At 43.4% G+C, this 26,399-nt stretch overlaps 1 protein-coding gene across 1 annotated transcript; it reads right to left on the bottom strand.

Annotated features, from left to right (window-relative positions):
• Positions 1-252: 252 nt before the first annotated feature.
• On the bottom strand, positions 253-21,064 carry SLC14A1 (solute carrier family 14 member 1 (Kidd blood group); the record flags this gene model as incomplete). Its single annotated transcript, XM_082852701.1, is given in 10 exon segments — positions 253-2,209; positions 4,099-4,148; positions 8,781-8,915; positions 9,121-9,268; positions 12,190-12,382; positions 14,138-14,266; positions 16,837-17,026; positions 17,589-17,745; positions 20,896-20,970; positions 20,972-21,064. Coding segments are annotated over 10 exon segments (1,344 nt in total). The 3' UTR covers positions 253-2,035.
• Between the last annotated feature and the right edge of the window lie 5,335 nt (positions 21,065-26,399).

A 26,399-nucleotide genomic window follows, 5' to 3' on the forward strand; every position in this document is an offset into this window, starting at 1 on the left:
TTTACAAGTCTGTGTGAGCACGTGGGAAAAGGGCATATGGTCAGCCCGCTAGGGCTTCCCTGTGAACACGGACTTGGAGACACTGAGAGGCTCTGGTTCCCTCAACCTTGCCCCAGGGTCTCCAGTCCTGGTGATCTTTGGTCTGCTTGCATTTTTGTCCCCCCCCCCCCCCACCAACTCTTATTTTACAAATTCCCTAACAAGGGAGATTTCAGTTCCAACACTGAAAATTTAGTTTTTCCACAGGAATATACATGACTCTATGACAGCTGCAAAGTCATGGTTTCAAAAGGCTTTGGTCACAAGGTTTTTAAATTGGAACAGTGTTTCCCTGAGAAAATGAAGAAGTGAACTTTTCCCTAAAATATTTGTAGGTTTACTTCCCTTCTTCTGTTTGTTCATTCAGCAAACTGTATAGTTTGCACTGAGTACTTCAAACCCAAATAGAAAAACACCTTTAGGATTCCAGTGTCATTTTCCAATTCTCCAAAATTTCGGAGCTTCCCACTGCCGTCTTCAGCATGTTTGGTTATAGAATCTTTATAGGATTGATAACTTACACAAACAAAGCAAAACAGGAGACTCCTTTACCTGTATTTCTCTTTTTTTAAAAAATAAATTTATTTTATTTTTATTTATTTTTGGCTGCGTTGGGTCTTTGATGCTGCACGTGGGCTTTCTCTAGTTGCGGTCAGTGGGGGCTACTCTTCGTTTTAGTGCGTGGGCTTATTGCGGTGGCTTCTCTTGTTGTGGCTCTAGGTGTGCAGGCTTTAGTAGTTGTGGCACATGGGCTCAGTAGTTATGGCGCACAGGCTTAGTTGCTCCACGGCATGTGGGATCTTCCCAGGCCAATGCTTGAACCCGTGTCCCCTGCATTGGCAGGTGGATTCTTAACCACTGTGCCACCAGGGAAGCCCCCTACCTGTGTTTCTTTTTGATGGTTCAAATACCATTGGTTTCTGAGTGAGAATATTGTAAGCGTGCAGAAAATAGTGATTTTTTTTAAGTAAGAATTAAACAACTTCTAAACACCCAGAAGCAATCTGGCATTAACCTTCAGTCTTTATAATATATAACATCCTTAAATGAATTGAAAATGTGACTTTAAAGGGCCCTTGGATGTTGATGATTTGGTATTCGATTCTCTGCTTTTGTGGCATTTACAAAATCAGTTTAGGTAGATTAAAGTAAAAATAGCTATGCTGAGTATTTTAGAAAAATGTAACTTTTTCTTTTTAATACCTAGGAACTGGTAAAGCCAGGAACTTCTCTTATTTTACCTCATTGAAAACAAATCTATCCTCCTAAAAAAAAGATAATAAACTACTTAAAAAATCCTTTGCAATATCCAAGAAAAGTGACAATACAGAATAATTTTGAAGGATGGGATCCCATTCTCCCTCCTGCAGCTCTGCCAGCCTGAAACAAACCGACCGTCTCCTGTAAGAGAATGTCACACACATGGGACAGCATGGAGGCGGTTCTGCTGAGGAGCTGGGGAAAGAGCTCAGTGATGAGCCCTGCGACATTGACCACTCCTGTAATGTGTAACTTGCATTGATTTTAAATAAGCCAGATGGCTTATCTGAGAATTCTGGGTTGACTTTGATTTTGTGACTCTGAATTCCATTCACTTAAGGCTTAGTTGGTTTATAGAGATTAATTTTTTAATACTGTTAACATCATGTGCAACCAAGCACCAAGAATATCAATAAATATCAATAATTAGCTTTGGTCTTCCTTCCTCTTTCTGGTGGACCATTCTGACTTTGTAAATACAGTACAGTCTCAGTGCCAATGCCCCACTGGGGTTTAAATTCCATAGCCAGAGCACATCACCTTGATGTGTCTTGTCACTTGTTTGGGCATGTTTTGGAGTCTGAAAGAAAAATACAAAATGGGAAAAAGAACAGATCACCGATGGCTTAGTATGAAATTTGTTAGTAGTAAAAACAACAGTTTTGAGACCCTCGAAGTCAACTGGGGTAGTTAGTCAGAAATGACTTGTGACCATGGCTGTGGATGGGGGTTGCATTCACAAAGGGCTTTCAACCAGCCTTTTCTTGGCTTGTAGGTAGAAGATGCGGTTTTCTTCAGGATAAGTGACTTTACTGAGGGGCATCTTATAGATGTTGGGGTTTTTCGTGGTCAGCAGGAGGAACAGTAGTGTCGCCAAACAGAAGGGCCAGGTACAAGATGGCAATCCGACCTGGAGCAAAAGAGACAAGTCACACATTTCTTTGAGATCCTGTCAGAGGATCTCAAAGGAACCATGCTTCACTCCACTGTCGTTCAGCTCAGGGGATGACTTGCTGGGGGCACTGCTCTGGACTCTGCTTGTCCCTGTGGAGACTGAGTCTAAGATCTCAGGGCATTCTGCCGCTGAAATGTCAGCATGCATTCCTTAGTGTTGATGTATGTCTTTCCCTCCCTCTCATGCAGTCAGACTTCCTACACTGGATGAGCAAACATGACACCTTGCTCCCAGAGATGACACTTCACCAACCACCAATGGCTCCTGACCACTCATCAGGTCCACAGAGCCATTTTTGATTAGTTCAGCCCTCTCTCCCCTTGACCTCTACCCAGACTAGGTCTTGGACTCTACTTGCTTTACTGCTTTTTGTTCCATCTCTCAAAAAGACTGTAAGCTCCTTGATGGTAGCTCTTCCTTCTGTGCGTCCATGGCAACTCACACAATTCTGAGCACACACCACGTACTTGGTTAGGTTTGGCCTTATACATGGACCCCCAGGGTATGATAGTACACAAACCTGACTTCACATCACATCTGGAAGAGTTTAAAAAAACACAGATGCCTAGGCATCATACAAGATCTACTCTACCAGAAATGCCAAGGGACAGGGTCTGAGGATCTGCATTTTTCAAAATCTCCCTAGGTGACTCTGTTTCGCAGCCTGTCCAATTCTGGCCCACAGGCCAAGGTCTGTGAACCTTTGTTGGGATGTGAAGGGCCCCACAAGCTCTAAGACATCCCATCATGCCTGTAACAGGGCTTTGACATTCCACCATAAAGATACTGTGTCTCCAGAAGGACCCTCCCAGGTAAGTTCTCGAAGCTGCTGTTGAGAGGGCTAGATGCTGTCCTAACCCAGTGGCAGCCATGACCACATCTACATGGATAGAGTTATCATGAACCGGTCCTGCATCATCTGCAGTGGTCGGTGAGGAAGGGCACTGAGAGGTGGGGGACCCCAGAATACTCTGGGGATACTGGGCTCCTCAGGGGAGGGGGAAGGACAAAGTCAAAGGAAGGAGAGAGTAGCAGCAGGCTCTTAATGGGCAACCATTTTGGCTACTAAATAATTCAGCCAGGGACTTGCATCTGCCAGTGCAGGGGACACAGGTTTGAGTCCTGGTCCAGGAAGATCCCACATGCTGTGGAGCAACTAAGCCGGTGCACCATAACTATTGAGCCTGTGCTCTAGAGCCCACGAGCCACAACTACTGAAGCCTGTGCACCTAGACCCCGTGCTCCGCAACAAGAGAAGCCACCACAATGAGAAGCCTGCACGCTGCAACTAGAGAAATCCCGCACACAGCAATGAAGACCCAATGCAGCCAAAAATAAAAAAAAAATTCAGCCAGGACATGGATCTAAAAAAGTCTTACTGATGACTGATTGGGGATTAAAAAAATATAAGGGGTATGAAAAACTGTTGGCTTAATTTAAAAAAAATCTGGGTCTTTAACCAACTATCCTTTTCCTCCCTTTTCTGATTTATCAACTAATACATAGCCCCAGTTTTCTGTTTAAGTGAAAGATATTCTAAAGTCAACTTCTTGACACTCAGAGTTAAAGTATGAACTTGATAATATATTATACACCCTAAATTTCACTCCTTTAAATCAAACAATCTGATATTTTTAGCAAGCCTGGTGATTGTAGTTTGGACTAAGGTTTACTGTGATGCTGGTGGGTAAGTGAGGACAGGTAGGTCTGGCAGATGGAAAGTAGTGGCTATCTGTCATGGATTCTGCCCCGGGATGCCACGAAAGTGGACTTCAGGAGGGCTTCCATATCGTTGAAAACTGATCGATCACACTGATGAGAAAATGAGATTAAAGCAAACTCACCACAGCCATCAGGTTGGACATGCTGGCTCCAACGTAGGCAGTGAACAGGGCTGCAAAAAAAAAAAAAAAAAGGAAAGAAGAATGCTTTTTGGTGCACTTTTCATTACAGGAAAGACTGCCTTTAGGTATAAATCCCTGGAATGTAAACTTGTGCGTTTCACCAGCGAGCCCAGCATCCTGGTTACAAGTATGAGCTTAGAGTCAGCGGCTCTGGGTTCAAATCCAGACTCCACCCTGTACGAGCTCGGTGCCGCCTCTCGAAGTCCCATTTCCTCATCTGTACAAGGAGGTAATAGGAATCTCTCTCTCACGGGTTGGTGTGAGTGTGAAGAAGATAATGCTTGGGCTTAGCACACAGTAAGTACTCAATAAAGGTAGCTTTTCTGTGGTACTATTTTGTTGCTATTATTGATAACACTTAAGGAAAAGGCCTTCCATGGTAAATAAACTTCCCCATTATTTTATCCAAGCATAATAATTAAAATTATGTTCCTTGAGACAGCATACAATCTCATGGCATCTGGGATTCTCAGATCAATGGTTAGAATTCACAGTTCCAAATATCATAGTGTATATATATATATATGTAGTAACTCAGAAATTGGCAGAAACTGAACACAGACCTGGGATTCCTCCCCATAATAACATTTTCCCAAATACCATTAAGGTTGGCATACAGGTCAATGAATTAATTAACATCCTGTTTTTATTTACTTTGAGCACAAATTAGAGTAGGTAATTTGAGTTATATGTATGACTTTCAATGTAAAACAACAAAATCAAAGATCTCAACTAGCTAACTCAATTCCTGGCCCCAAGGGGGCTCGCAGAAGCCCTTAGGTTTCACAGAGGCGGCCTGAAGAATAATCTTCTTATAATGGCCACATGGTCACTTGGGCCAGCAACACTCAGTGTTAGACACACTCATCATCTGATCCTCAAGTCCATCGAGAAATCACATCTGCTACTCTGGGGAGTTGGGCAGCGGTGGTGGGAGGGACCTTATGATCCTCCTTTACTTTACTATAGACTTCCATCCTTTTATCAATATTTTATATTTTTATCCTGATAGTTTTTGTTCAACAGTATACCTAATTCTTTCACATCTGAATTGTCTCATGCTAATGGGAAAGGCTGATCTTTGGAAATGATCTGGGCTTCAAATCCCAGTTCTGCAATTTTGTTTGCTGTGCAACAAATCACTGAACTAGGAATCTAGTTTCATCATCTGTAAAAAGGCAACTTGAAGAGGTTTTTTACAGGGAGGTAATGAATCTCAAATGAAATCATATATTTTCACAAACAGTAGCTATAAACTCATCTCTGTCACCATGGGTTGGAAGTACTGCTCTGAGGAGAAGGGTTAGAAGATTTTCTTTTCCCCCCATTTAGTTCATTCATTCATTCACTCATTCAAGAAATATTCACTGGCCATTGGCTAAGTAGAGGGGACACTCTGTCCCTTCTCTCCTGAGTACCAGCTTCTCTATGACACTCCCTTGAGCACGTGAGACCTTATTTCTCTCCTAGAAGTGCAATAGCTTAATACCTATTAACGTACTTTTGGTGCTCGAGTCTCATATTGTAATGCTCTTTCAATTCCCTGTTGCTTTTCTTTCTATAGTAAGAGTATCAGATTGTCTAACAGTTGCTGCCCATCACTTAAGACTAGCTGGGTTGGGCTAGGAAAGCCTTATATTAGAGGTGAAGTTCTGTACACCATGGTTTGGAGGTGATGACCCTGACAGCGTTCTGAGTAGCTGAGGGAGAGAAAAGGCCCTTGAGTGTGGAAGGGAGGACTGGATCCTAGTCCTTCATAGACAACATCCCTCCCCACAGACCACCATGTGTGAGTCCTACTATGATAACCCAACTGTAAGAAGAGATACAAAATGTGTTTACAGTTTGCACTGATAAAATAACAAAATTGAGGAGTTCCCTGGCCATGCAGTTTCTGGCTTAGGGACACAGGGAAGGCAGCTTTACCAGGCTCTATCAGTGACTCCGAAGTCCTCTTTCCGATAAAGCCATAGGAGCTAATAAAAGAGCACCTCTGTGATAAATGCCTGTTATTTATTTACCTTGGCTGACAAGGTTTACCTTTTGTTTGGCAGTATCGGGGTGATATGGGCAAGCATAAACTTGCTGTGAGATTTGCTTTTTAAGAGGGACTAGAGGTCTGTCTCAAAACTTTATGTCCAAAGATGAAAAAGACAGTGCCCAGTGTGGGTAAAACAGGCACTCTCATATACTGTCAGTGGCAGGGGAAATTGGTACGGCCTTTGTGGGCTGCATTTGACATCTCTTGAAATTAAAATAGGCAGAGCTGGGATTTGGGCATGAGGGAGGGTCTGGGCTCTTAACTAGTTCAATATACTGACTTAACCAGTATGCTCTACTAATAATGAAAATCTGATCTATCCAAAGGAAGGGAGATGTGATAGGCAGAATAAAGGCCCCCAAAGACGTCCATGTCCTGATTCCCAGAACTTGTGAATATGTTATCTTACGTGGCAAAAGGGACTTGGCAGTTGTGATTAAGTTAAAGATCTTGAGATGGAGGTTTATCCTGGATTAGCCAGGTTGATCCAATGTGATCACAGGGTCCTTATAAGAAGGAGGCAAGAAAGTTCTGTCTAGGGAGTAGGATGGAGTGTTTTCATTCTCTGCTTTATACTCTTCTGTATTGATTGAATTTTTGTTTGTTTTGTTTGGTAGAATAGGCCTGTACAACTATAGAAGTATAGAAAGAAAATAATGATGATATCACAGCTTTGGGTAACACACATCTGTAAACATCTTTGGCTTTTCCTTTCCCATAGTCTGTGAAGAGACCTTCACAGACCTTATCAACAACACCCGTGACCAAGACAGTTTCTGCTTATCTTTAAGGATGTGCTCAGACTGTCCCTATGCTGGCCCAGACCATGCTTTCTACCAACTGGAATTCCTCCTCTTACTTTTTAGGACTTACAGAAAAGCCACCCTTTCTAGGAGGTGCTTTTTGGTGATTCTGAACTATAATGTTCCCCCAGGGACTCACTCTGCACTGTAGGTGTTTCCTAGCTCTGCATCTTGTGGTCTCTGTGGGCTTCTCTCTCTTACTCACCTGGCTTCTGTTTTCTGTACAGAAAACCATCTGGGATCTAAAGCTTCTGAACCTCTAGCTCTTCCTAGTACTGTCTCGGTTGTACCATGAGTGTTTAATACATATTTGCTGCTACTGCCAATACAGAAAAAATAAAGGTTTGAAACCTCAAACCAACCTCAGAATAAAGAGTCTAACCCAGGTGAGCTCAGGAGGCCACATAATCTGTTTCTACCCTTCTCCTTTGCCCTAAGCTTTAAACAAGTATGGAAAAATGAGCAAAAATTTTGACAAGACTATTAGGTGAAATAGTTATGTAACTATAAAGAAATTGACAAAATGACATGTGAATGGCAACACCACAGCAACCTGAGTTTTGTTAATCTTCCTAGAGCATCAGACAATCAAAATTGGATTAGGCCTTAGAAATCTTTGGTTCCATCCCATGTCCTGCCCAATGCAGGAACTCACTCTAAATCCTGCCTGACATGTAGCCCACCACTTTAATAATGGCTGGATTGATTAATCTGGTGATAAAATGACTCTAGACAAATGTTTCCATGAGATTACAAAAGTTTCTGCATGTTCCAATATCCCTCCACCCCTTTGTCCCCAAGGAAGTGTCATTTCCTTCATTCTAGCACATTATCTTACACACTTTTATTTGTGTTGAATTAGGGATGCCAGAAGCTATAAGTGAATAAGCTCCCCTTCCAATGGCCAGAGAAATCCATGGTAGCTTTTCATATCCAAAGCACTTGAGGTCTGTTTTCACCTAAGTGCCTGAATGGTACTAAAGGGAAGGAGAGTAGTGTAGTGGGCGTAACTCTGGAAGTTGTTAGCAAATGTGGATTCTGGACTTATATTTACCCCTAATGGATGCCTTTCCGTGTGTCACTTTCTCTCTCTGCCCTTATGTAGAACCCCAACAGTAAAATGAGAAGGATGGAGTGGAGATCTCCAGAACCCTTTCTAGCTCCCATAGGCTGAGTCTGGCTAGAAAACAGAGGTTAGAAAGGATTAATATAGCAGTTCTCAAAATGTGGTCCCCAGAGCTACAGCATCAGCACCACCCGGCACCTTGTTAAAAATGCAAACTCCTCCCCCTACCTCTAACAATGAGTCAGGGACTGGGGGTGAGACCCAGCAATCTGGGTTTTAACAAGGCTTCCAGGTGATTCTGATGTTTGCTCCATTTTTGAGAACAGCTGGATTAAGGTGATTCTCTAAGGGCCCTTTAATACCACCTGATTCACCAGGAGAACCGACTCTATGCTTAGCTTGTTTCCTTTTAGTTTCTTGGGTCAAACAATTAGTATGAAGAACATAGGACAAGTTAAGTTTCTATCCCTCAACATACACATATTGTAAAATGGTTCTCTCATCTTCAAAATGAGTAATGAGGTAGACAGAGCAGACCCAAACCCTCCCAGAGAGGGGAGGCCAGTTGCCCTGGTCCCATCCTCAGCAGATAGCAGGGGGCTCAAACTAGAACTCCTGCTCTAGTTTCTCACACAGTCCTTTCTGACTGTTTGTTCTTGATGTTGATCCCATAATCATAAGCAACCATGTCCCAGATGCACAGGATACTCACCGCAGGCAAGAGCCAGGAGGTGGGTTTGCCAAGTGAGTGCCATGAACATTCCTCCAATTGCAATGCAGGTTAGAGAGCTGTTGAAACCCCAGAGTCCAACGTAGATGTTCTCAAATGGAGCTGAAAGACTGAGTCCTATTAGGCAAGACAGGAGGAGTCAGAACTTCGGACTAAATGCAGGATGCTCTGGAAGGAGTCTTGGGGTGGGGAAGTTATCCGAGAACTCCCACTGGTCCCTTGGAAGCAGACCTTCAAGAAAGGTCTGGGGTATAGAAGATGCCTGAGACAATGGATGGAGCAGAGGAGGTGCTCAGTATCTGGTAACAAGTCTTACACTCACCTGCTGCCATCCCCAGCAACGACCCGATCGCAGCATGTAGGCACATGAGTGGGGAGGAGAGGAAGATGGCGCCTAGGAAGATGCCCCCTGTCCACGGATTATCACAGCCATATATCTGACCAACACCCACAGGCAGGGACTTCAGTAACTGCAGAAACAATTTAGAAAATGCGGTCATTAAAACTACTGTACAGAAACTCATAGGGCACCCACAAACACAATGCGATGTCATTTTAGATTTAACGTATCTTATCTTTCAAGATCAGTGCTACTAATTTTTAAAATTCTCTCTCTCTATGGAAAAATCTCAGTCATTCTTCTGCTTTATCCCCAGAGATACACCAGCCCTTCCCTGCTGCGTGCTGAGCATGCCTTTCCCAGACCCTTCACTCACTGGCTCTACTGCTTGCACTGTCACCTGGCTTTGGTCACTGATAAGCTCCCAGTGCTGTGTCACTGCTCCTCACTGATCCTGTGAGGATCGGCCATGCCTCCCAGTGAGGATGGCAGGGACCACAGCTCACACTTCTATTGCTTTCAACTCTCTATCAGATCTGAGGCCAATAAATCAATGCATCTCTATGGTCAATAGAAGTATTATTACTCCCACGTAATTTAGTTATTAGTGCTAAGGCCAGAGACCCAAAGTTGGGTTATCTTATCCACAACTCCGAAGCAATTATTGGCAGGTTCATGAGTCAGGACCATATTTACACTTCTGTTGTTAATGAGAACATGTATTAGTTAATTAATTTTACTTTATTTTTTAAAATTTATATTTATTTATTTACTTTTTATGTTTTTTATTAGTTTTTATTAAAATTTTTTTAATTAAAAATTCTTTTTATTTTTCATTATATATACATTTTTAGAGAGCTTGTATTAAATTTAAACCAAGATATCCTTAGCTTATTCCAGTTATCAACAACTGCCAGTCCTCAGAACACAAAAATCCATGTAAATATCACAATTCTAGCTTTCTGGCTGAGTTCTGAACTCAGGTAATATGTTCACAGAGTGGCAGTTCCTAGGAACAAGGTACAGGGTTTGATTCAAGCTAACAAATGATAATTCCTTATAACAACACTTCTGGTAGGGCTAGGATAGGCATAATTAATTGTATTAGTTCTGTTTTGACCAAGGCTATCACTGAAAGGGATCCTCCCTACCTCCCATCTCACTCCTTCCACCTTTTGGCAAGGACCTTTGGGAGGCAGTGACTCTGATGCAAGGAGGCCAGCTTTGGCACAAGGAAGTGTCCGCTCCTTCCATGAATTAGGCTGGATCCAATGTTGGTTTCTGATGCTAGTCTGGTCCTTGCCCAGGGCACAGGATCATACTGTGAGTTTGATTCTAACCTAAGATGGGCCTAAATTCTTCCAGCCCATGCTGGATCTTCACGTCTGCACAGGATCATTTCCTGTTTCTTCTAGACCAGGGAACTTGACACAGGCAGACTGTGTGGTCTTTTATCACAGAACTGGACAGCAGAACTATCCCTCAGGTATCCCTCCCCAGGGAAATGGGGAGTTGATGAGATGGGAAATAAGTATGCTGATGTTGGAGAGGTAGTTCAGAGTGAGGAGAAGGACAAGACTCCCCTTCCCCATGTCAGCACTGTCCACTAGCACTTTCTGTGGTGATGGAATATTCTGTATCTGTGCTGTCCAATATGTGCAGTTATTGAGCACCTGAAATGTGGCTAGTGAGGCTAAAGAACTAAATTTTAAATTTTATTTAATGTTAATTAACTTTACATTCAAATTAAAATAGCTACTGTATTAGACAGGGCAGTTTTAGACAGTTAAACTAATGCTATTTTTTCATGGGCAGTTCTGATACATTTTTAATTTTCCTTCTGAGTTATTTCCAAATGCTCCCATTCATTTTCTGGGCAAGAAGCTAAAGAAAAGGCTACTTGAACTCCTCACATGTTTTGACTGCTCAGCAAAGAAGACAGCAAAAGGTATTTTATAACCTGATAGCGGAAAAATCAGTCTCTTGCACCCTAAAAAAGGTAAGGTTGGTTTTCTTCTGATTTCAAGTGTTTTCTTTTTCTTTTTTTAAATAATCAAGAAACCTTAAACAGATTTATTAAATAAACACCAGTACAAAGAGCTGGAATTTGATTTGGGTTAACCAGCCTTTTAAAAATAGTGCTCTCTCTATGCACAACTGTAATGAAATACACAGCATACATCCTAGGATAGTGGTTCTCAAACTCTGGCCCACGTCACTATTATTTGGGGAGCTTGTTAATACAGGCTCCTAGGGTCCACCCCAATGATTATGATTTAGGGAGTCGAGATGGAGCTTGTATTAGTATTTTAAAAACAGTGATTCTTATGCCTCAGAAGCCTGAGAAATCTGAATTACTGTACATATTCTATGAGATCCACCATAAGAAAAAGCAGAATAGAGAGCTTCTGCAACAGGATCTAACAGTAAGCAGCCAGTTCTTTTGATTGGAGGAGGTAGGTCAGGGACGACTTAACACCAGGCTGGAGGCCCCTGCCTCAAGGGCTGGCCTCCATCATACCCCACAAATAAGGGCCAAGTTTGAAATAGAGTGTCTAAATTTCAGTGGAGATATATTCTGGAGTTAGCACTGCAGATTTTAGGAAAAGAGGAAGAAAAATTAGCTTTGACCAAATAGTCATTTAAAAAATCCCTTAGAGCCCAAAGCTTTGGAGTAGAACAAATAAGCATTTAGACGGCAAGAGGAAGGCGTTAAAGGACTTCCTGGTGGTCCAGTGGTTAAGACTCTGCTCTCCCAGTGCAGGCGGCCTGGGTTTGATCCCTGGTAAGGGAACTAGACGCCGCATGCGGCAACGAAGATCCCGCGTGCGGCGACTAAGACCTGGCGCAGCCAAATACGTATTTTAAAAAAAATTCTTAAAAAAAAAAGGGGAAGGTGGCAAGGTCCCCCCAGTGCTGAGTCTCTATAAGCTTCTGATGCCATGAATAATTAACCAGGAGGACACGGGGTGTCTTCCAGAGCCAGTGGTGGGGGTGGGGTTGGGGGGAGGGGTTGGGGGGGTGGGGGTGTAAGAAGATAGTGTATCTTACCTGCAGGGCACTAAGGTCAGACCAGGTGACATTGGGAACTGAGGTTACAGGTGTGAACAACTTGCTTGGGAAAAATGGATTGTAATGTCCCGTGGCAGAAAGGTACATTGACAACGCCATGTTGAAGGGCAGAGTGAAGACAGGGAGGTCCCATTTGCAGAACACGGAGTTCAACGCACTTGAGAAAACTGGACTAAAAACAACAACAGAACAGAATGGAAGAATACGCATGTGAAGCCTTCCAAACTCCCAATGCCCTGGAATGGAAGCCAGGTTGACAAACTGAATCTCTGTACTATGGAGGGGCTTTGTTTCATTGGCAAATATGTCCCTAAAGTGTGTTGCCAAACTTTTCACAGAAAAAAAAAACAAAAATAAAAACAAACCCAAACCCATACACACCTGGAATAAATCCTGTCATAGAATAATTCTTACATACAGTCAAAAATAAACTCTCAGCTTATTTGGCTTGTGGAAAATTATGCTCTGGGTTTGCTCACAGTGAGTTATAAATCTAGGTTTTAAAAATATTTTTGAAGTATTTAAGACATCTGAAAAGAATATTGTCTAAACAGTTAAAGCCCCTTCTGTAACCTACTTGATCATATGCACCTCCCTCCCCACCAGAGGCAAACTTGATCTTGAACTTGTATACCATCTCCACGAGTCTTAGTATATTTAGTCTTGAAAAAGAAAAAACAATGGTCCCAGGAAGGATGCAGGTGGTGTGGACTGGAGGAAAGAGATCTTAAACTCAGGAGGGCAGAGTTCTAAGTCCTTGAGCAGTTGAACTGTGTGGCCGAGGGCAGGGAGGTACTTTCAGTTCCCTCATCTGTAAACTGGGAGATTGGATTATATGGTCTCTGGGCCCATTTTGTTCCCTCACTTGTTGATCCAATCAAGGAGCCATCACTTTAAGGTCAGAATCCCAGGTTTCCGGAATTGGGGGAGAGGGTGAGTGACCATGTGCAGGTGATGCCTCTTGCCCTTGAGCCTTATCTTCAGAATAGGTGGGAAGTCCCTCCTGAGCAGGTTGGCCGTGCCAGCAGGTTCTCCTCCACACATCTGTGCTGCATCCAGGGTGGGCACGCTGTCCATAGTGGGCTACACGTATCAGTTGTGTGGATACTAATATTTTATATTCTGAATATACCATGGTAAGAAGGAAATGTTTGTTTTCGAAAAAGGAAAAAAGTATTTAAGACAGTGTCAACATAGAAACTAGTTTGAAGGATTTAGGGTTAAAAAAGGAATCGAATTCAGTAAAGAATTATTTTGAAGGGGACAGGGGCAGGTGGTAAGGGGAGTTCATACAGGCACAGGGGTTCTCAGTGAGGTCCCTGGATCAGCCACAACAGCATCATCTGGGAAGTTGTTAGAGATGCAGATTCTGAGGCCCTGCCCCAGATGGACTGAATCAGGAAGCCTGGGGGAGGGAGCAGCAGTCCGTGTTTTAACAGGCCTTGCAGGTGAGGCCGATAGTGTCCATGTTTGAGGACCACTGATGTGGGGAGTGGTTCTCAACTTTGGTTGTACTTTAGACCCTCCTGGGAGCCTTCAAACTCCCAATACCCTGGAAACACCCCAGACCAATTACATCAGAATCTTATGGGGGGTTGGCTGTGAGGTGTGTGTGGAGGCCACACGCATCGGTGTATTTAAATGTTTCCAATAGACATATCCTGAATCTAAATTTAAAAATATATTTTTCTAAAGATTGTGTTATATACATAACATAAAATTTACCATTTAAACCATTTTAAAGCATTCAGTTTAGCGGCATTAAGTACATTCACATTGTTGTACAACTATTACTGCCATCCATTCACGGAACATTTTTCATTTTGCAAAACAGAAACTCTATACTCCCTAAATAATAACTTCCCCCATTGCCTTCTCCCCCTATACATTTTTCAAAAAGGCATTTCGAAAACCAGGTACAACTTACCAAGTCATGGACATAGCAGATACAGGGAATAATAGCCACCAGAAATAGTTTCCCTTGTCTGAAAAGACAGCCATGAGGATTCCCACCAGGGTGGCATTGTAGCCCTGGAGCCCTGCTGCAATGGCGGACCTGTGGGCAAAAGGCACAGCTTGGACAGCTTCCAGGAGGATGTTGGCTGGACGTGCACATAAATGACACTTGTAACTTCCAGATAATATTTACATTTGAAAATGAGATTATATTTAGGATTTTATTGCAAAGTCTGTAGAAGCCAAATACTAATAAAAGCATGAAAAAGTAAAATATACATGGATAAAATGCAAATGTGCACATAGAACAACCCCTATAGAGGTGTCATAGCTAAAGATAGAATTCCAGCATCTAGGGGAGGAAAGGGAAATCAGCAATCCAACCTATTCTGCTTCCTTTTACCCTTTTGTTCCAAAAGTTATTATTTCTTTTAAGTCATTAGGACCTCTGACTTGAATAGAGCTTTGATGTGAAACTGTTTCCTAAGTCTGATTTTCTTGGTGAGAGATGTAAGATTCTTAAAATGTAAATTTACTTCCATGGTGTCTTTGATCTTATAAACACAGATCTTCCAACTTAGCATATATTTTCATCTTCCTGTGCTTCCATTTTGTTGTCTCCAGATATACATTTCCAAGTTATTGCAAAGAAAAACAATTACTTTTACTTGGCAAATTACTCCATTTAATTATGTGCATATATAGCACCTAATTATTTCTTGGGTCCTTTTTGCTTCCCAGCATTTAACCTCACTTCTAAATGTTGTCCTGGGTAAGTTTCTACTCCTGGCCAAAATGGTTCCCATTTCATATTTGGGGACAAGAAGCTCCAAGTGAGAAATGGAATGATTTGTATAGAATAAGCCCCGGGGCTGACAAGCCAGGCCCCCCAGGGCTCTGAGAATTGGCACCTTGAAGGTACCCAGCATTCAAGGATGAAGTCTGTAGGAGTCACGGGTCTGCAGATGGTGAAGTGGGTGGGTGAGGTTGAACACAGGGCCTTAGGGGGAGGTGATATAGCAATGAGTCACGCTACAGGGCAGTACAGGATGGTGTGAAAGCTTCTCCCGGCCTGTTTGTCACTGGAGCAGGAGGCACCAGTTCAACAGCAGGGTGATATTCATCTGGGCAAGAGTATTAGAGGTGAGACTCCATGCTTAAAAGCCCTTTGTCTCCCTTAAACAATCCTTCAGGATATGTGGCAGGTGATGCGACTTGTATTGGTTTAACCCAGGAAATGATAATTGAGGCCATACCTGAGGGCAGTGGGGAGCTATGCAAGGCTTGTCCTCTCAGCAACTGACTTTTGGATTGAAGGCTTGAGTTTGATCAACAAAAAATTAACTGCAATGCCTACATGTTGTGCAATGCCACAGTTTCATCAACAGGAAGATGTGTATTCACTTAAAGCAGAATTACCTTTTTCATGTGCCCTTTAGGACCGAGGAGAGTAAAAGAGAGCTGAAAACTAACCCATGTAAATATGGCTGGTCTTTTAAACCATTGATCCCCAACATTTTTGGCACCAGGGACCGGTTTCATGGAAGGCACTTTTTCCACGGACTGGGTTGGCGGGGGGGATGGTTCAGGTGATGGGGAGTGGCAGACGAAGCTTTGCTTGCTAGCCTGCCACCCACCTCCTGCTGTGTGGTCCAGTTCCTAACAGGGGGTGTTGGGGACCCCTGTTTTAAACCATACGTGATAAGGACAATGGGTCAACTTCTACTGGGGCAAAACAATAAAGAAGATTTGATATGATACAATCCTGGACCACACCTCCAAACTGGACAGACTGTTTCTTGATGTGCATTAGAACAGAATTTGGCCTAAGGTACAAAATCACCCTCCATAGAGAACAAGTCAGGCTCCTTGGACCTGACGGGAAAGTGGAGCATTTTCGGACTCTCTCCCCGAGAAGCCCCTTAGGCAGTTTACAGTAAGTGTTACAGGAGCTTAGCTGTATAATGACCATCCACTGGGGGTGATGCATGGATCCTGGCCACCTAGAAGACCAGCAGCCTCCCTGAAGACACTGGTCAGGCAGGAGCCGTCTCCTCCCATGGTAGGAGTCAGCTCATCAATTCTTCAGTGGCAGATAGTTTATAAAGTACATGCTATGTTTAGCCTAACACATAGTTCAGAAGACACACTAACATTACTTAAGTCAGAACTTGCTTACTTGGAATTTATGTCAGTTTGTCTCTCTGGAAGCTGAGCTAATCTTTGCACTGTCCATGAAGAATGAATTTACTAAGCTAAGCATGGAAATAAGATATAATGGGATTAGTGGGATTTTTAAGCCACTAAAACTTTTCCTGAACCCATATTCATTTTTTGTAAATAAACAAAATGCTGATGATAAATAATTGATCAATCATTAAAGCAGATCCCTTTGGACTCTACCCTGGGAATTACTTATAGCTTTGTTCTGGTTACCATGTAGTGCCAGGAGCATCTGGCATCATTCAGACTGGCTGCTTATTCAGGAACCACGAATAAGAGGATATAAATGATTTCCTGACCTCTGACTAAAGGCACATATAAAGCATTCTGTTCAATAAAGGTTGTTTCTCCTGGGGAGGGTGGGGCTTTATCACTGTTGCCCAGAGTAACTGGTTGGCTCCTGTGTTCTAAGAAGCAAGAAGCAGAGGCTTGGAGGGACGCGCCTACCTGTCCTGACCGAGTAACAGGGCTGTCAGGGTGGAGACCACAGTTGCCACACAGCCACTGAGCGCCCACCAGGGGTTCTGGACCAGGAGTCCCACCAGAATCAGGATTCCGCTGATGGGGTTGCTGACAAACACCACTTGGGATATGCCCCGAAGGACCCAGTCGACGAACTGGAGTGCCTGGGGTTTGTCTGGAAGAGATGAGATGGGCAGAGCTAAGGAAACAGCGAGGCAAATGGGGCTCCTTCCCAAGTCCAGGGCCCACCCTGAGCAAAATCCCCTCTCATGAAGGTGAAGCTAATTTTTGATATTCCTTGAAGCTTTTTCTCTGAACCCTTTCCCCTTAGTGACCTTCAGATCCCTGAAAGCAACCAGTTTCTTTCCTCTCAATCCAACTGCCCCTACTAGAATCTCAGTTCCAGAAAGCATCAGATGAACTTATTTACCATGCTTAGAGGTTCAGATTCATACGGCAAAGGAATGAATTACCAATAGTAAAATTTCTCTTTTTAAGTACCGAAATTATAAGGAGGAACCAGGTGCCTTCCTCTGATATCAACTGGACTGCGGCCCTGACCACTATCTCCATTAAAAAAAATTTGAAGAAGTTTGCTGGTTATAAGATAAAAAGTTAAAAAAGGGAGAGGAAAGAGATAGATAGAAGGTAGGGGAGTATAACTAAAGATATGACTAGAAGAACCAGCAAACCATTTCCCCCAAAGCCACTGCTCCAAGGGATGGAAGCGTAAATACCTTTAAGCCAGTTGGCAAATTCTTTCATATCACCAGTTATGTAGCCAAGTGCCTTGGGGAGGCATCTTCTCTTGCGAACTGGTGGACCCTGATTTCCACCCTGGTCCAGTTTAACCACAGTGGGGCTGTCCTCCATGGATAGCTCTTCCTCTGGCTCCTTAAGGAAAGAACAGAGCTCATAAACATCCTAATGTAGAACACTTCGGACTGGCCAGTGTGGGACCTGGTCACAGTAGCCACAGAGGATGAGTTTAAAGGCACTTTATCTGGACCATGACATCCCATGGAACTAAGAAAACACCATTTTCCTCTTGAAATGTTGTCACGGAGATTATTACCAAGACCCAAACCCCATACTACTTTTGTTATCACTGTTTTCAATGCCATCACGAAAAAAGGTTCTGGTCTTTCATTTCATAAGGTTCAGTTTCTAGCTCAACAAATATTTATTTAGCACCTATATCCTACACTCAAAGGGCTCAGTCTAGTGGGAAAGACTGAAAAATAGTTAATTTCAATGTAAGGAGTCAGATAATGATATAGAAATAGCTAAGTACTTAAGCTTCTTGCTGCCAATGAAAGGAGCCAGATGTCAGGTTACAGACCAATCAGCTACTTTCCAAGACAAGCAGCCATTTTAAATTAAATTTTTATTTTACAAAAAAGTTTTGTTTTTAAAAGTTTGAAAGAGAAGAAATGTTTACAAAACAGTGTGTGTGTGTTAACACAGCCTAAGAAAACCGCCTCTTACTCACTCTCCAAGTCAAAGATTGCTTGACTATGTCATCACATCAGGCAACTGCCTCAGATATTCTTTATTTCTGGAATTTGTTATTTAAATGTTTAAAGACTGGAAAAATAATATTCCACAAAGGTGTAGAAAATGGGAAAGGTGGAGGCGGACCAAGCTGTTGAAAACCAAAGAATTACAATTTAAGAATTGTATGCTATGGGGCTTCCCTGGTGGTGCAGTGGTTGAGAGCCCGCCTGCCGATGCAGGGCACGCGGGTTCGTGCCCTGGTCCGGGAAGATCCCACATGCCGCGGAGCGGCTGGGCCCGTGAGCTATGGCCGCTGAGCCTGCGCGTCCGGAACCTGTGCTCCGCAACGGGAGAGGCCACAGCAGTGAGAGGCCCGCGTACCGCAAAAAAAAAAAAAAAAGAATTGTATGCTATAAGAATGTACAGGGCATACTTACAGTAAGCATGCCTCGGGGAAATACTAACAGTATAACCGCGACTGGTGCTCACTATGAGACTCTTCACTTCTCATGATAAGTGTTAATAGGACTAAGCACCAGCATCAACAGAATATGGTAGCCTGTAGACAAAAATGGATTTATGGTGCCGATGGTAGATATAAAAGAATACCAATGATGTCGTCCCAGAAACAGGCAAAGGGAGAAAGACAATGGCAAAACTACCTTGAGTTTGCAAGGAAGCAAGGAGCACAGCCAGGCCAGTGTGAAGCAGGGGAACACCAAAACCATCAGACCCCAGAAGGCACAAGTGTGGAATGTGGAAGCCACAGGCACGTGAGACATGACCAAGGAAATACCCCAAACTCGTGCAGTTAAACCAGCTCGTCTTCTCTCTGTGGCCAGGCTGTGAATAAGGGGTTCTCATGGCTATTTTTGGTCCCATCGTTGTTCCATTTACCATAGCCAACAAATGGCTATTAACAGATAATAAAAGTTATGGCTTCTTAAATTTTTATTTTTTGCAATCCAGATTTTAGTTTTGGCTTCTATTAATCCCAGTACAGAAATTAATGTAACATTTTTTATTGAGTCACAATTTCACTTCAATTGTATTATTTCATTGCCCAACTAACCATTCTGCTTTTGAACAATGGCCAACCATTCCACAAAGTAGAAGCTGTTCATGCAATGCATTGTAGACCAAGGTCATTTTGTCTTGGCAAAATAGTGATAGAAACCAGCATTTGTGAGACTTCCAATGAACATTTGCATTAAGAAATTCTTAAACTGAAAACTGCTGGAGGTCAGGAACCAAAACTAAGTCTATATGGAACTCAGCTGGCCCCAAAGTTAAACAAGGAAAACTGTTTGAATTATTAAGCAATTGTGAAAAATTGGATTTTATTTCATAATCTAAGTGATGACTATCATTTATTTTTATTTATCTCCCTCTTTAAACATCATAACTGAAAATATTGCTTGGAAGGCCCTTTCCTCAGCTACAGTGACCCCTTTCTCAAAGCCATGCATCTTATGAGAGGCATCAGGCTCCAGTCCAGGCAATGACAAGAAATTGCCTTGAGTTTCTGTGACTGAGTAGATCTGGCCCTACAGAGGCAGCACCGAATGAAAACATTAAAGTGGACATTTTCCATCAAGTACAGAAACAATTAGGTATATGGGTTATTCCAGGGTGAACAAATTCATGTTCTCAAAATTTCCAGCATTTATTTATTTATTTTAGAGGGTTTTAAATACATCATCACCTCAGAGATTTTAGAGATAACAAATATGAAACCTGATATTCTAACTGGCCAGATATGACTGAGAACCTGACTGGCCAGAGTTCCCTGCCTAGCCACCCGAAGCTGAATAAAGACTGAATCATTTATCTGAATCCACAGCCCAACGTATAGAAGGCTTGCTGTGCTTTGTCTTTCCAGTATCCACATATTGGGGTAGGTTGTGTGGTTGTCATGTCCTAGAGAGAGGGGTCTTCTCATGAGTTGAGCAGACAGTTGCTGCTGTGGCCGAACCCCCCAGGAACCATTTATTCTGAAATCCTGAATACTCTGGAGCCCTGGGAGCCCTGACTACTTGCTCCAGAACCTAGGCATGAGAATTGGTTATGAGAAACCAGTAACTTAAAGGTTGTGGTTCACCCTAGAATTTTATCATGCTAGACTGTTTGCATTTCTTTAGGGAAATTTAAGAATCCACACATCCTAATTAGAAAGGCAATGCAAGGTGACAAAGCAGGAACTTAAACTGATGCTCAAGCTTTTCAAATCTAAGTAGGTCATTAAATTTCAACTAAAAAGACAGGACCAGAAAACAAAAGGAAAAAACTTTATAAAATAGGAGGAGCACAAGTTAAAAATCCCAGACTACTTTTTCCTAGCTTTTCCATGGTTGCCAAAACTCTGCAGCACAAAGGTCCAGCATCCAACCCCAGGTAAGTGTCTTGTGACTTTCTTGACCAAGACCCCTGTGCATCTGGCTCAGCCCAAGCTGCACTGCTCAGCAGAGCATGAGGACCCACTTCCCAGGCTCTGTTCAGAAAAGACACAGCAGAGTCACAGAGAGAAGCTGCACAAAGGTAGCATACCTGTTCTGGTGGCCCATGGGCCAGGGCCAAGCTTAGCCAGGGGAAGCCTCTGCATGCTGCCTCACCAGCTTTTTTTTCCAAAAGGGTCCCTCCAAAGAGGACCAGGAGGGGCGTCACCAGCGGCGCCAATCAAAGACCGTCCATTCATCCTTCCTTTCTTTCCATACATGACAAAGGGCAAAAATAGATGAATCAGCAGGATTCGTGCCCTGGCTGTGGTGTGAAATGCAAGGTAGAGAGAGGCAGGAGCTCTCCCAGAGAGTTCCTGGGGAGAGGAGATATTAACAGAGAAGGCCAACTTCTCCATAAACAAGAGCTCCATCAGCAAAGAGAGATGATGAGCTGACTGCAGACATTGAATGTTCATTTTACTTCACTTAGAACAAAAGAAAAATATGGCAAATCATCCTGCACAGAGACCTATGCATAGGTTTTGTTCTGCTGCGTTTCTCCACTATCAGGAAGCTGACAGATCTGAAGCTTGTTCCAAAAGGAGGGGTGGGCTCAGGCTCTGAAACACTTCAGGCAAACTGTTAGGGCTCCATCTTGGGGGTCAAAGCCAATGCCACAAATTCCCTCAGCCTTGATCTTTACAAATGTGAGGAGAAGGCCTGGTATGGGTTCTATTTTCTGTGATAAGATGCTAGCCACACTTTGTATGCATAGCAAAAGCCCAGTCTAAGAAACTGCTAAATGGCATTTTCCCCCTCCTTGTATCTGATTAGGAATTGTTAAAAATTGGACATCGCCTTGTTTATAAGAAACAATTCTTAGTTGAATTCAACAAGTGTGGCAACTTTTTGTTTCCTTTTTTTTTTTATTAAAAAAAAAATTCCATCACATCCAAGGATAGTATTCTTCCTTCAGAGGTCCCAGGAAAGTCGTATGTGTGGTATTTCTTTATTTTTTTTCTTCCTCTTTTATTTAATTTTTACTTTCTTCTACGGGCTTGGTTTGAAATCTGAAAATTTACACTCTACTAGAGTGACTCAGAAAAATCCACAACCGTGGAAAATATTACTGACATTTCTTAGGAAAAAACTGTGTATGTGTATGTTTATCCATGGTTAAACAATCTGGCAAATACCTGACCAGTGGGTTGCATTATGTATATTTTTGTTTGATAAAGAACAACATGCAGAAACCCAACTGTAGGGCACTCATACACAACTTTAAAAAAAAGAAAGAATGAATGAAATAAAAAGGAGAGAAAGAGGGCTTCCCTGGTGGCACAGTGGTTGAGAGTCCGCTTGCTGATGCAGGGGACACGGGTTCGTGCCCTGGTCTGGGAAGATCCCACATGCCGCGGAGCGGCTGGGCCCGTGAGCCATGGCCGCTGAGCCTGCGCGTCTGGAGCCTGCGCTCCGCAACGGGAGAGGCCACAACAGTGAGAGGCCTGCGTACCGCAAAAAAAAACAAAAACAAAAACAAAACAAACAAAAAAAGGAGAGAAAGAGACAGGTAGGACTGTTACATTCCCCTTTTACATTTCCCCACCACCAAAATCACCACGTCTTGGAGAATGACAACCTTGAGCTCAACAACGATATTTCCTTAGCCGAGAGAGAGAGAGAAAAAGTTGAGAGAGCATATAATTTGAGGCTTCATTTTATAGAAGGGAAAACTGGGGTCCAGAGTGGGGACCATCCACGTTCACTCAGCAGGGTCAGCCTTATGGAATAGGTAAGCCCTGGTGGCTCTTCGTCTTCCGGGCTGGAGCCACACACATTGATGCCCCCAAGATTCTATTCAAGTCAACACACAGTGAAGGAGCAGCTTCTGAATGCTGGGATGCAAGGGGCATTAGGGCTCAGTGACACACTAGACACAGCCTGTCTTCGTGGCCTCCCTGACATAACCGTGGGGAGGGAGTGTTGCACAGCAGCAAAGGGCTCTGCTACGTCTGGTTTCACCCCATGCCCTTGCCCGAAGCAGTGACTCTCCTGACAAACATCTCACTGTGCCTCAAAGTAAGCCTCACTCTCCTGCATCGCTGACATATCTACAACAAGGCCTATATGTGCTGAAGGTAACATCCCAAGAATGTTCTGGAAGCTGCACCCGATGAGCTTACAGCAGGAGTTAGAAAGCACTTTTCATAGCCCAGATCACTAGTACAACAAAGCAGTACTCATCATTCTGAAAAATCAAGATTTCAGCTCAACTACATTCCTTGTTTTATTACAGGAAGTACAGCTCATTCTATTGTCAACATACATTAGAAATTTGTGCAATTAGAGAGCCCTGAAAGTTGTTAATTTTCTATGCCTCAAGTATCACTTTTACAAATAATACAAAGTTTTGGATATAGATATAGAAGAAAGCATATAAAGATTCATGCTCTATCATACATAAGAGAATTTTCAGCATTGACATTTATCTGATACTTACAGTAATCTTTATTTTAGGTAGTTTTTGATTCTAAGCGGTGGGAGGTGCTCAGGTTTCTCTAAAGCTGTAATCAGAAACAAAGAAACTGCTGTCAGCTATCCTGTCTCCTGATTAAAACACTTCTCTCTTCAGAACACACTCCCCTAGAAGCCTTGAGGTCTGAATTCCACATCAGAAAGGGTAGCTGCAAAGAAGCTGCCAGATTCGTGCCTGTAGTGGGACTGATTCTTTCTCCCAATGGGTGTTCCAGCACCCTCCCTCCAGCACGACAGCACATAAAACCATAGTTGGAAAGGGCCATTCCCAGTACCCACTTTTTTTTTTGAGTCGGATTGATACATCTCCAGTTTTACTTATTTCAAAAACACAGCCTGAAACTCCTATAGAGCGTCGGTGAGCTGAGTCCTTTAGCACCTCAAGTGGACTCCTTGCTGAAACCCTCTTCCACACGAACTCCGGTGGAAGAAACCATGCTGTAGTTTGATCCACCTGCTGTAGAAACCATGAACCAAGACGCTGCTTGCAAGCGTCCAGGAAGAAGCCCATGGTTTGGGTAAATGGCTTCCTAGTATACCAGAACTCTGTCTTTGCTGCTTTTACTCAGTTCCAATCATCTGAATATATTTCTCCATTAAAAAAAGAAAAGCGAAAAAGAGCAAAAATTAGAGAGGTCTAAGAAGACAACCCCCCGACAAGGAACAGTTAGAAATGAACAGAGATGAGAGTACTCACACTGCAGCTGGCTTCCTGGGCAGAAGGCACTGGCTGATAAAGCCCTGCTGGGCTCTATTAAAAGGGAGGTGCTTAGGAGGAGGGTGCTGGGGGAGGCACCCAGCACTTTGATACTCAGAACCCACTCTGCGTATCTGTGCTGCTTTTTTTCTCCTCCCACTTCAGGCACCAGGGCCAAAGTACTGCCAAGCAAATGGCCCCCTGTCCCGTGCCTTCTGTCTGTCTGTCTCTGTTCTTGATTGGGTGCCAGCAGCTTTGCCATCGTTTCTGCGGGTTCCCAGGTCTTTGTCCAGCAGCAATCCTGCTCAAGCTCATTGTTGTCTTCCCGGTGCTGTTTCCTCTACCCTGAGATATTCTGGGGAAGATTTGTAACTGAAAAGGATCAACAAGTGTCACTCAAACTAAAAACTGAGAGACACGTTGCTACACAGTAGACTCTGGAGCTAAGTATCAGCTCCCGGGGTGGAATGTTCTCTCAGACTTGACGTGGCTTCTGCACAGGTTGTAGGAATCCAGCAAAGCCTTGCAGAGTGTGGTGCGAACGTGGGGGAGAACCGGGGTCCACAAGTTGTTTTCTGGAAACCAACCTGCCCTTGTCCCCAGTGAGGAGGAAAACAAAAATATAAATGTTTCTCTGGAATTGTCCCCCTTTCCAGGTGAGAATCCCAGGACAAACTCTGCTGCCTTTAAAAGTCAGGAGGCAAACACTCCACAGCAGAGGAATCTAAAATTCAAGTGAGAAATCCCTTTCTTCCCCATTTTTCTTAAATTTCATTTTTGTGGCTTGTTCTGTGATGACAGAAATCACGGGAACTCTGGTTCACTTCTATGAGCACAGAATTTTAAAAACCAATAAAACACACAGAAAGCTGTGCAGGTGTCAGCGGGGCCTCCCGCCCACCTGGACGAGCTGATAATCCTCATCAGGGAGGCGGCCAGCAAGTCTCTGGCTCCACCCCCTGGACACCAGCCAAACCACAGGGCTCCATGCGGTGGGGGGTGGGGGGGATTCCCTCCCTCCAAGTGTCCCCCTGCAGCTCAGGGTATGTGTGTCTGGGGCCTGGGAGGGAGACCACAGGTCCAGGTTTATGACCAGAATTTTGAGGTTCAGGCAAATCTCCCTTCAACATTTTCTTCCTGGTAAAATAAGGAGAAAATAAATTCCTCAGGTTACCCTGAAGGAGAAAAATGAATCACAAGAGGATAGTCTGAGGGCCTGGTATAGGAATGAAAGGAATCACACTAGTGTTTCCATGAGTTCCTTATGCAAATGGGCTACAATCCCTCGTGGTAATAATAGTAATAGTGGTAGTAATGATAATGATTGGAATTGCACAAATGGTTGGGCATTCACTCTATGTGCTGGGCTCTGCACTTTGGGGCTAAGCACTTTGTATGCATTAGTCATTTAACCATCACTAAAATCCTCTGAGGTGAATGCCATTATCCCCTTTTTGCAGAGGAGGAAACAGGCTCACAGAATTTAAATAACTTGCCCCAAGTCTAACACTGAGGTTTGTACTTGGATGTACTCTAGTATCATCCAGTATTTCCAACTTCTGCCTATTGTTTGTCTTTCATTAATTCATTAATTAACTCAATGAGCTCAGCCATCAACATGTATCTCTAGAACTCATCCTAAAGCCACCTCCACATGGTACCCAAGCAGCCTTCTGCCTCAGTGGCCTGAGTGGGCTGCTCAGGGGTGGAGGGTGTGTACTGAGTCTTAAGTCTTCTTGCAGAGCAACTTCCTCCCCACCCACCCTCCCTCCCTGCCCTCTTCCCTGATCTTTGTAAAGGCACACCTTAAGTTGCTGATTACAAGATAGAGCCATACTATACGGTTTACTTAAAGTAATGCAAAGCACGTGGGATTCCAAGTCAGGCAGACCTGAGTTTGAATCCTGGCAGACCTGAGTTTGAATCCTGGCAGACCTGAGTTTGAATCCTGGCTTTGTCCCTTACTAGTTGTGTGACCTGAGATATGTTACTGTCTCTGGACCTCAGATTTCTCATTGTAAAGCTGGGTAAGTTGACTTACTTTGTAAGGTTGTGATGAAGTTTTGTAACTATGTATGTAAATCTCTACCTGACACATGGAGGTGTCACCATTCGGATGTCTGCTCTTCTCAGTTTGGGTTGGTTTGTCCTTGGGGATTCCTGAAAGAGTCCCTCTTCCCTGCCTGAACCAGGGGAAAAGACTTCTTGGCTCTGACATCCAAAGTGGTGTAGTTATGAGTGTGGAAGAACCCTGAAGTGGATAGGTGGGAGTCAAGTTCTCACACTGCAAGACCCCAAGATGCCAGGGTCTGCCCTTGCCCAGTGGCTGTGGCTTTGGAGAGAACACTGAGCTGGACATTAGAGGGAAAATTTGGCACCCA

Source organism: Leucopleurus acutus (assembly GCF_964270905.1).
Source record: "Leucopleurus acutus genome assembly, chromosome: 13".
Lineage (NCBI taxonomy): Eukaryota > Metazoa > Chordata > Mammalia > Artiodactyla > Delphinidae > Leucopleurus > Leucopleurus acutus.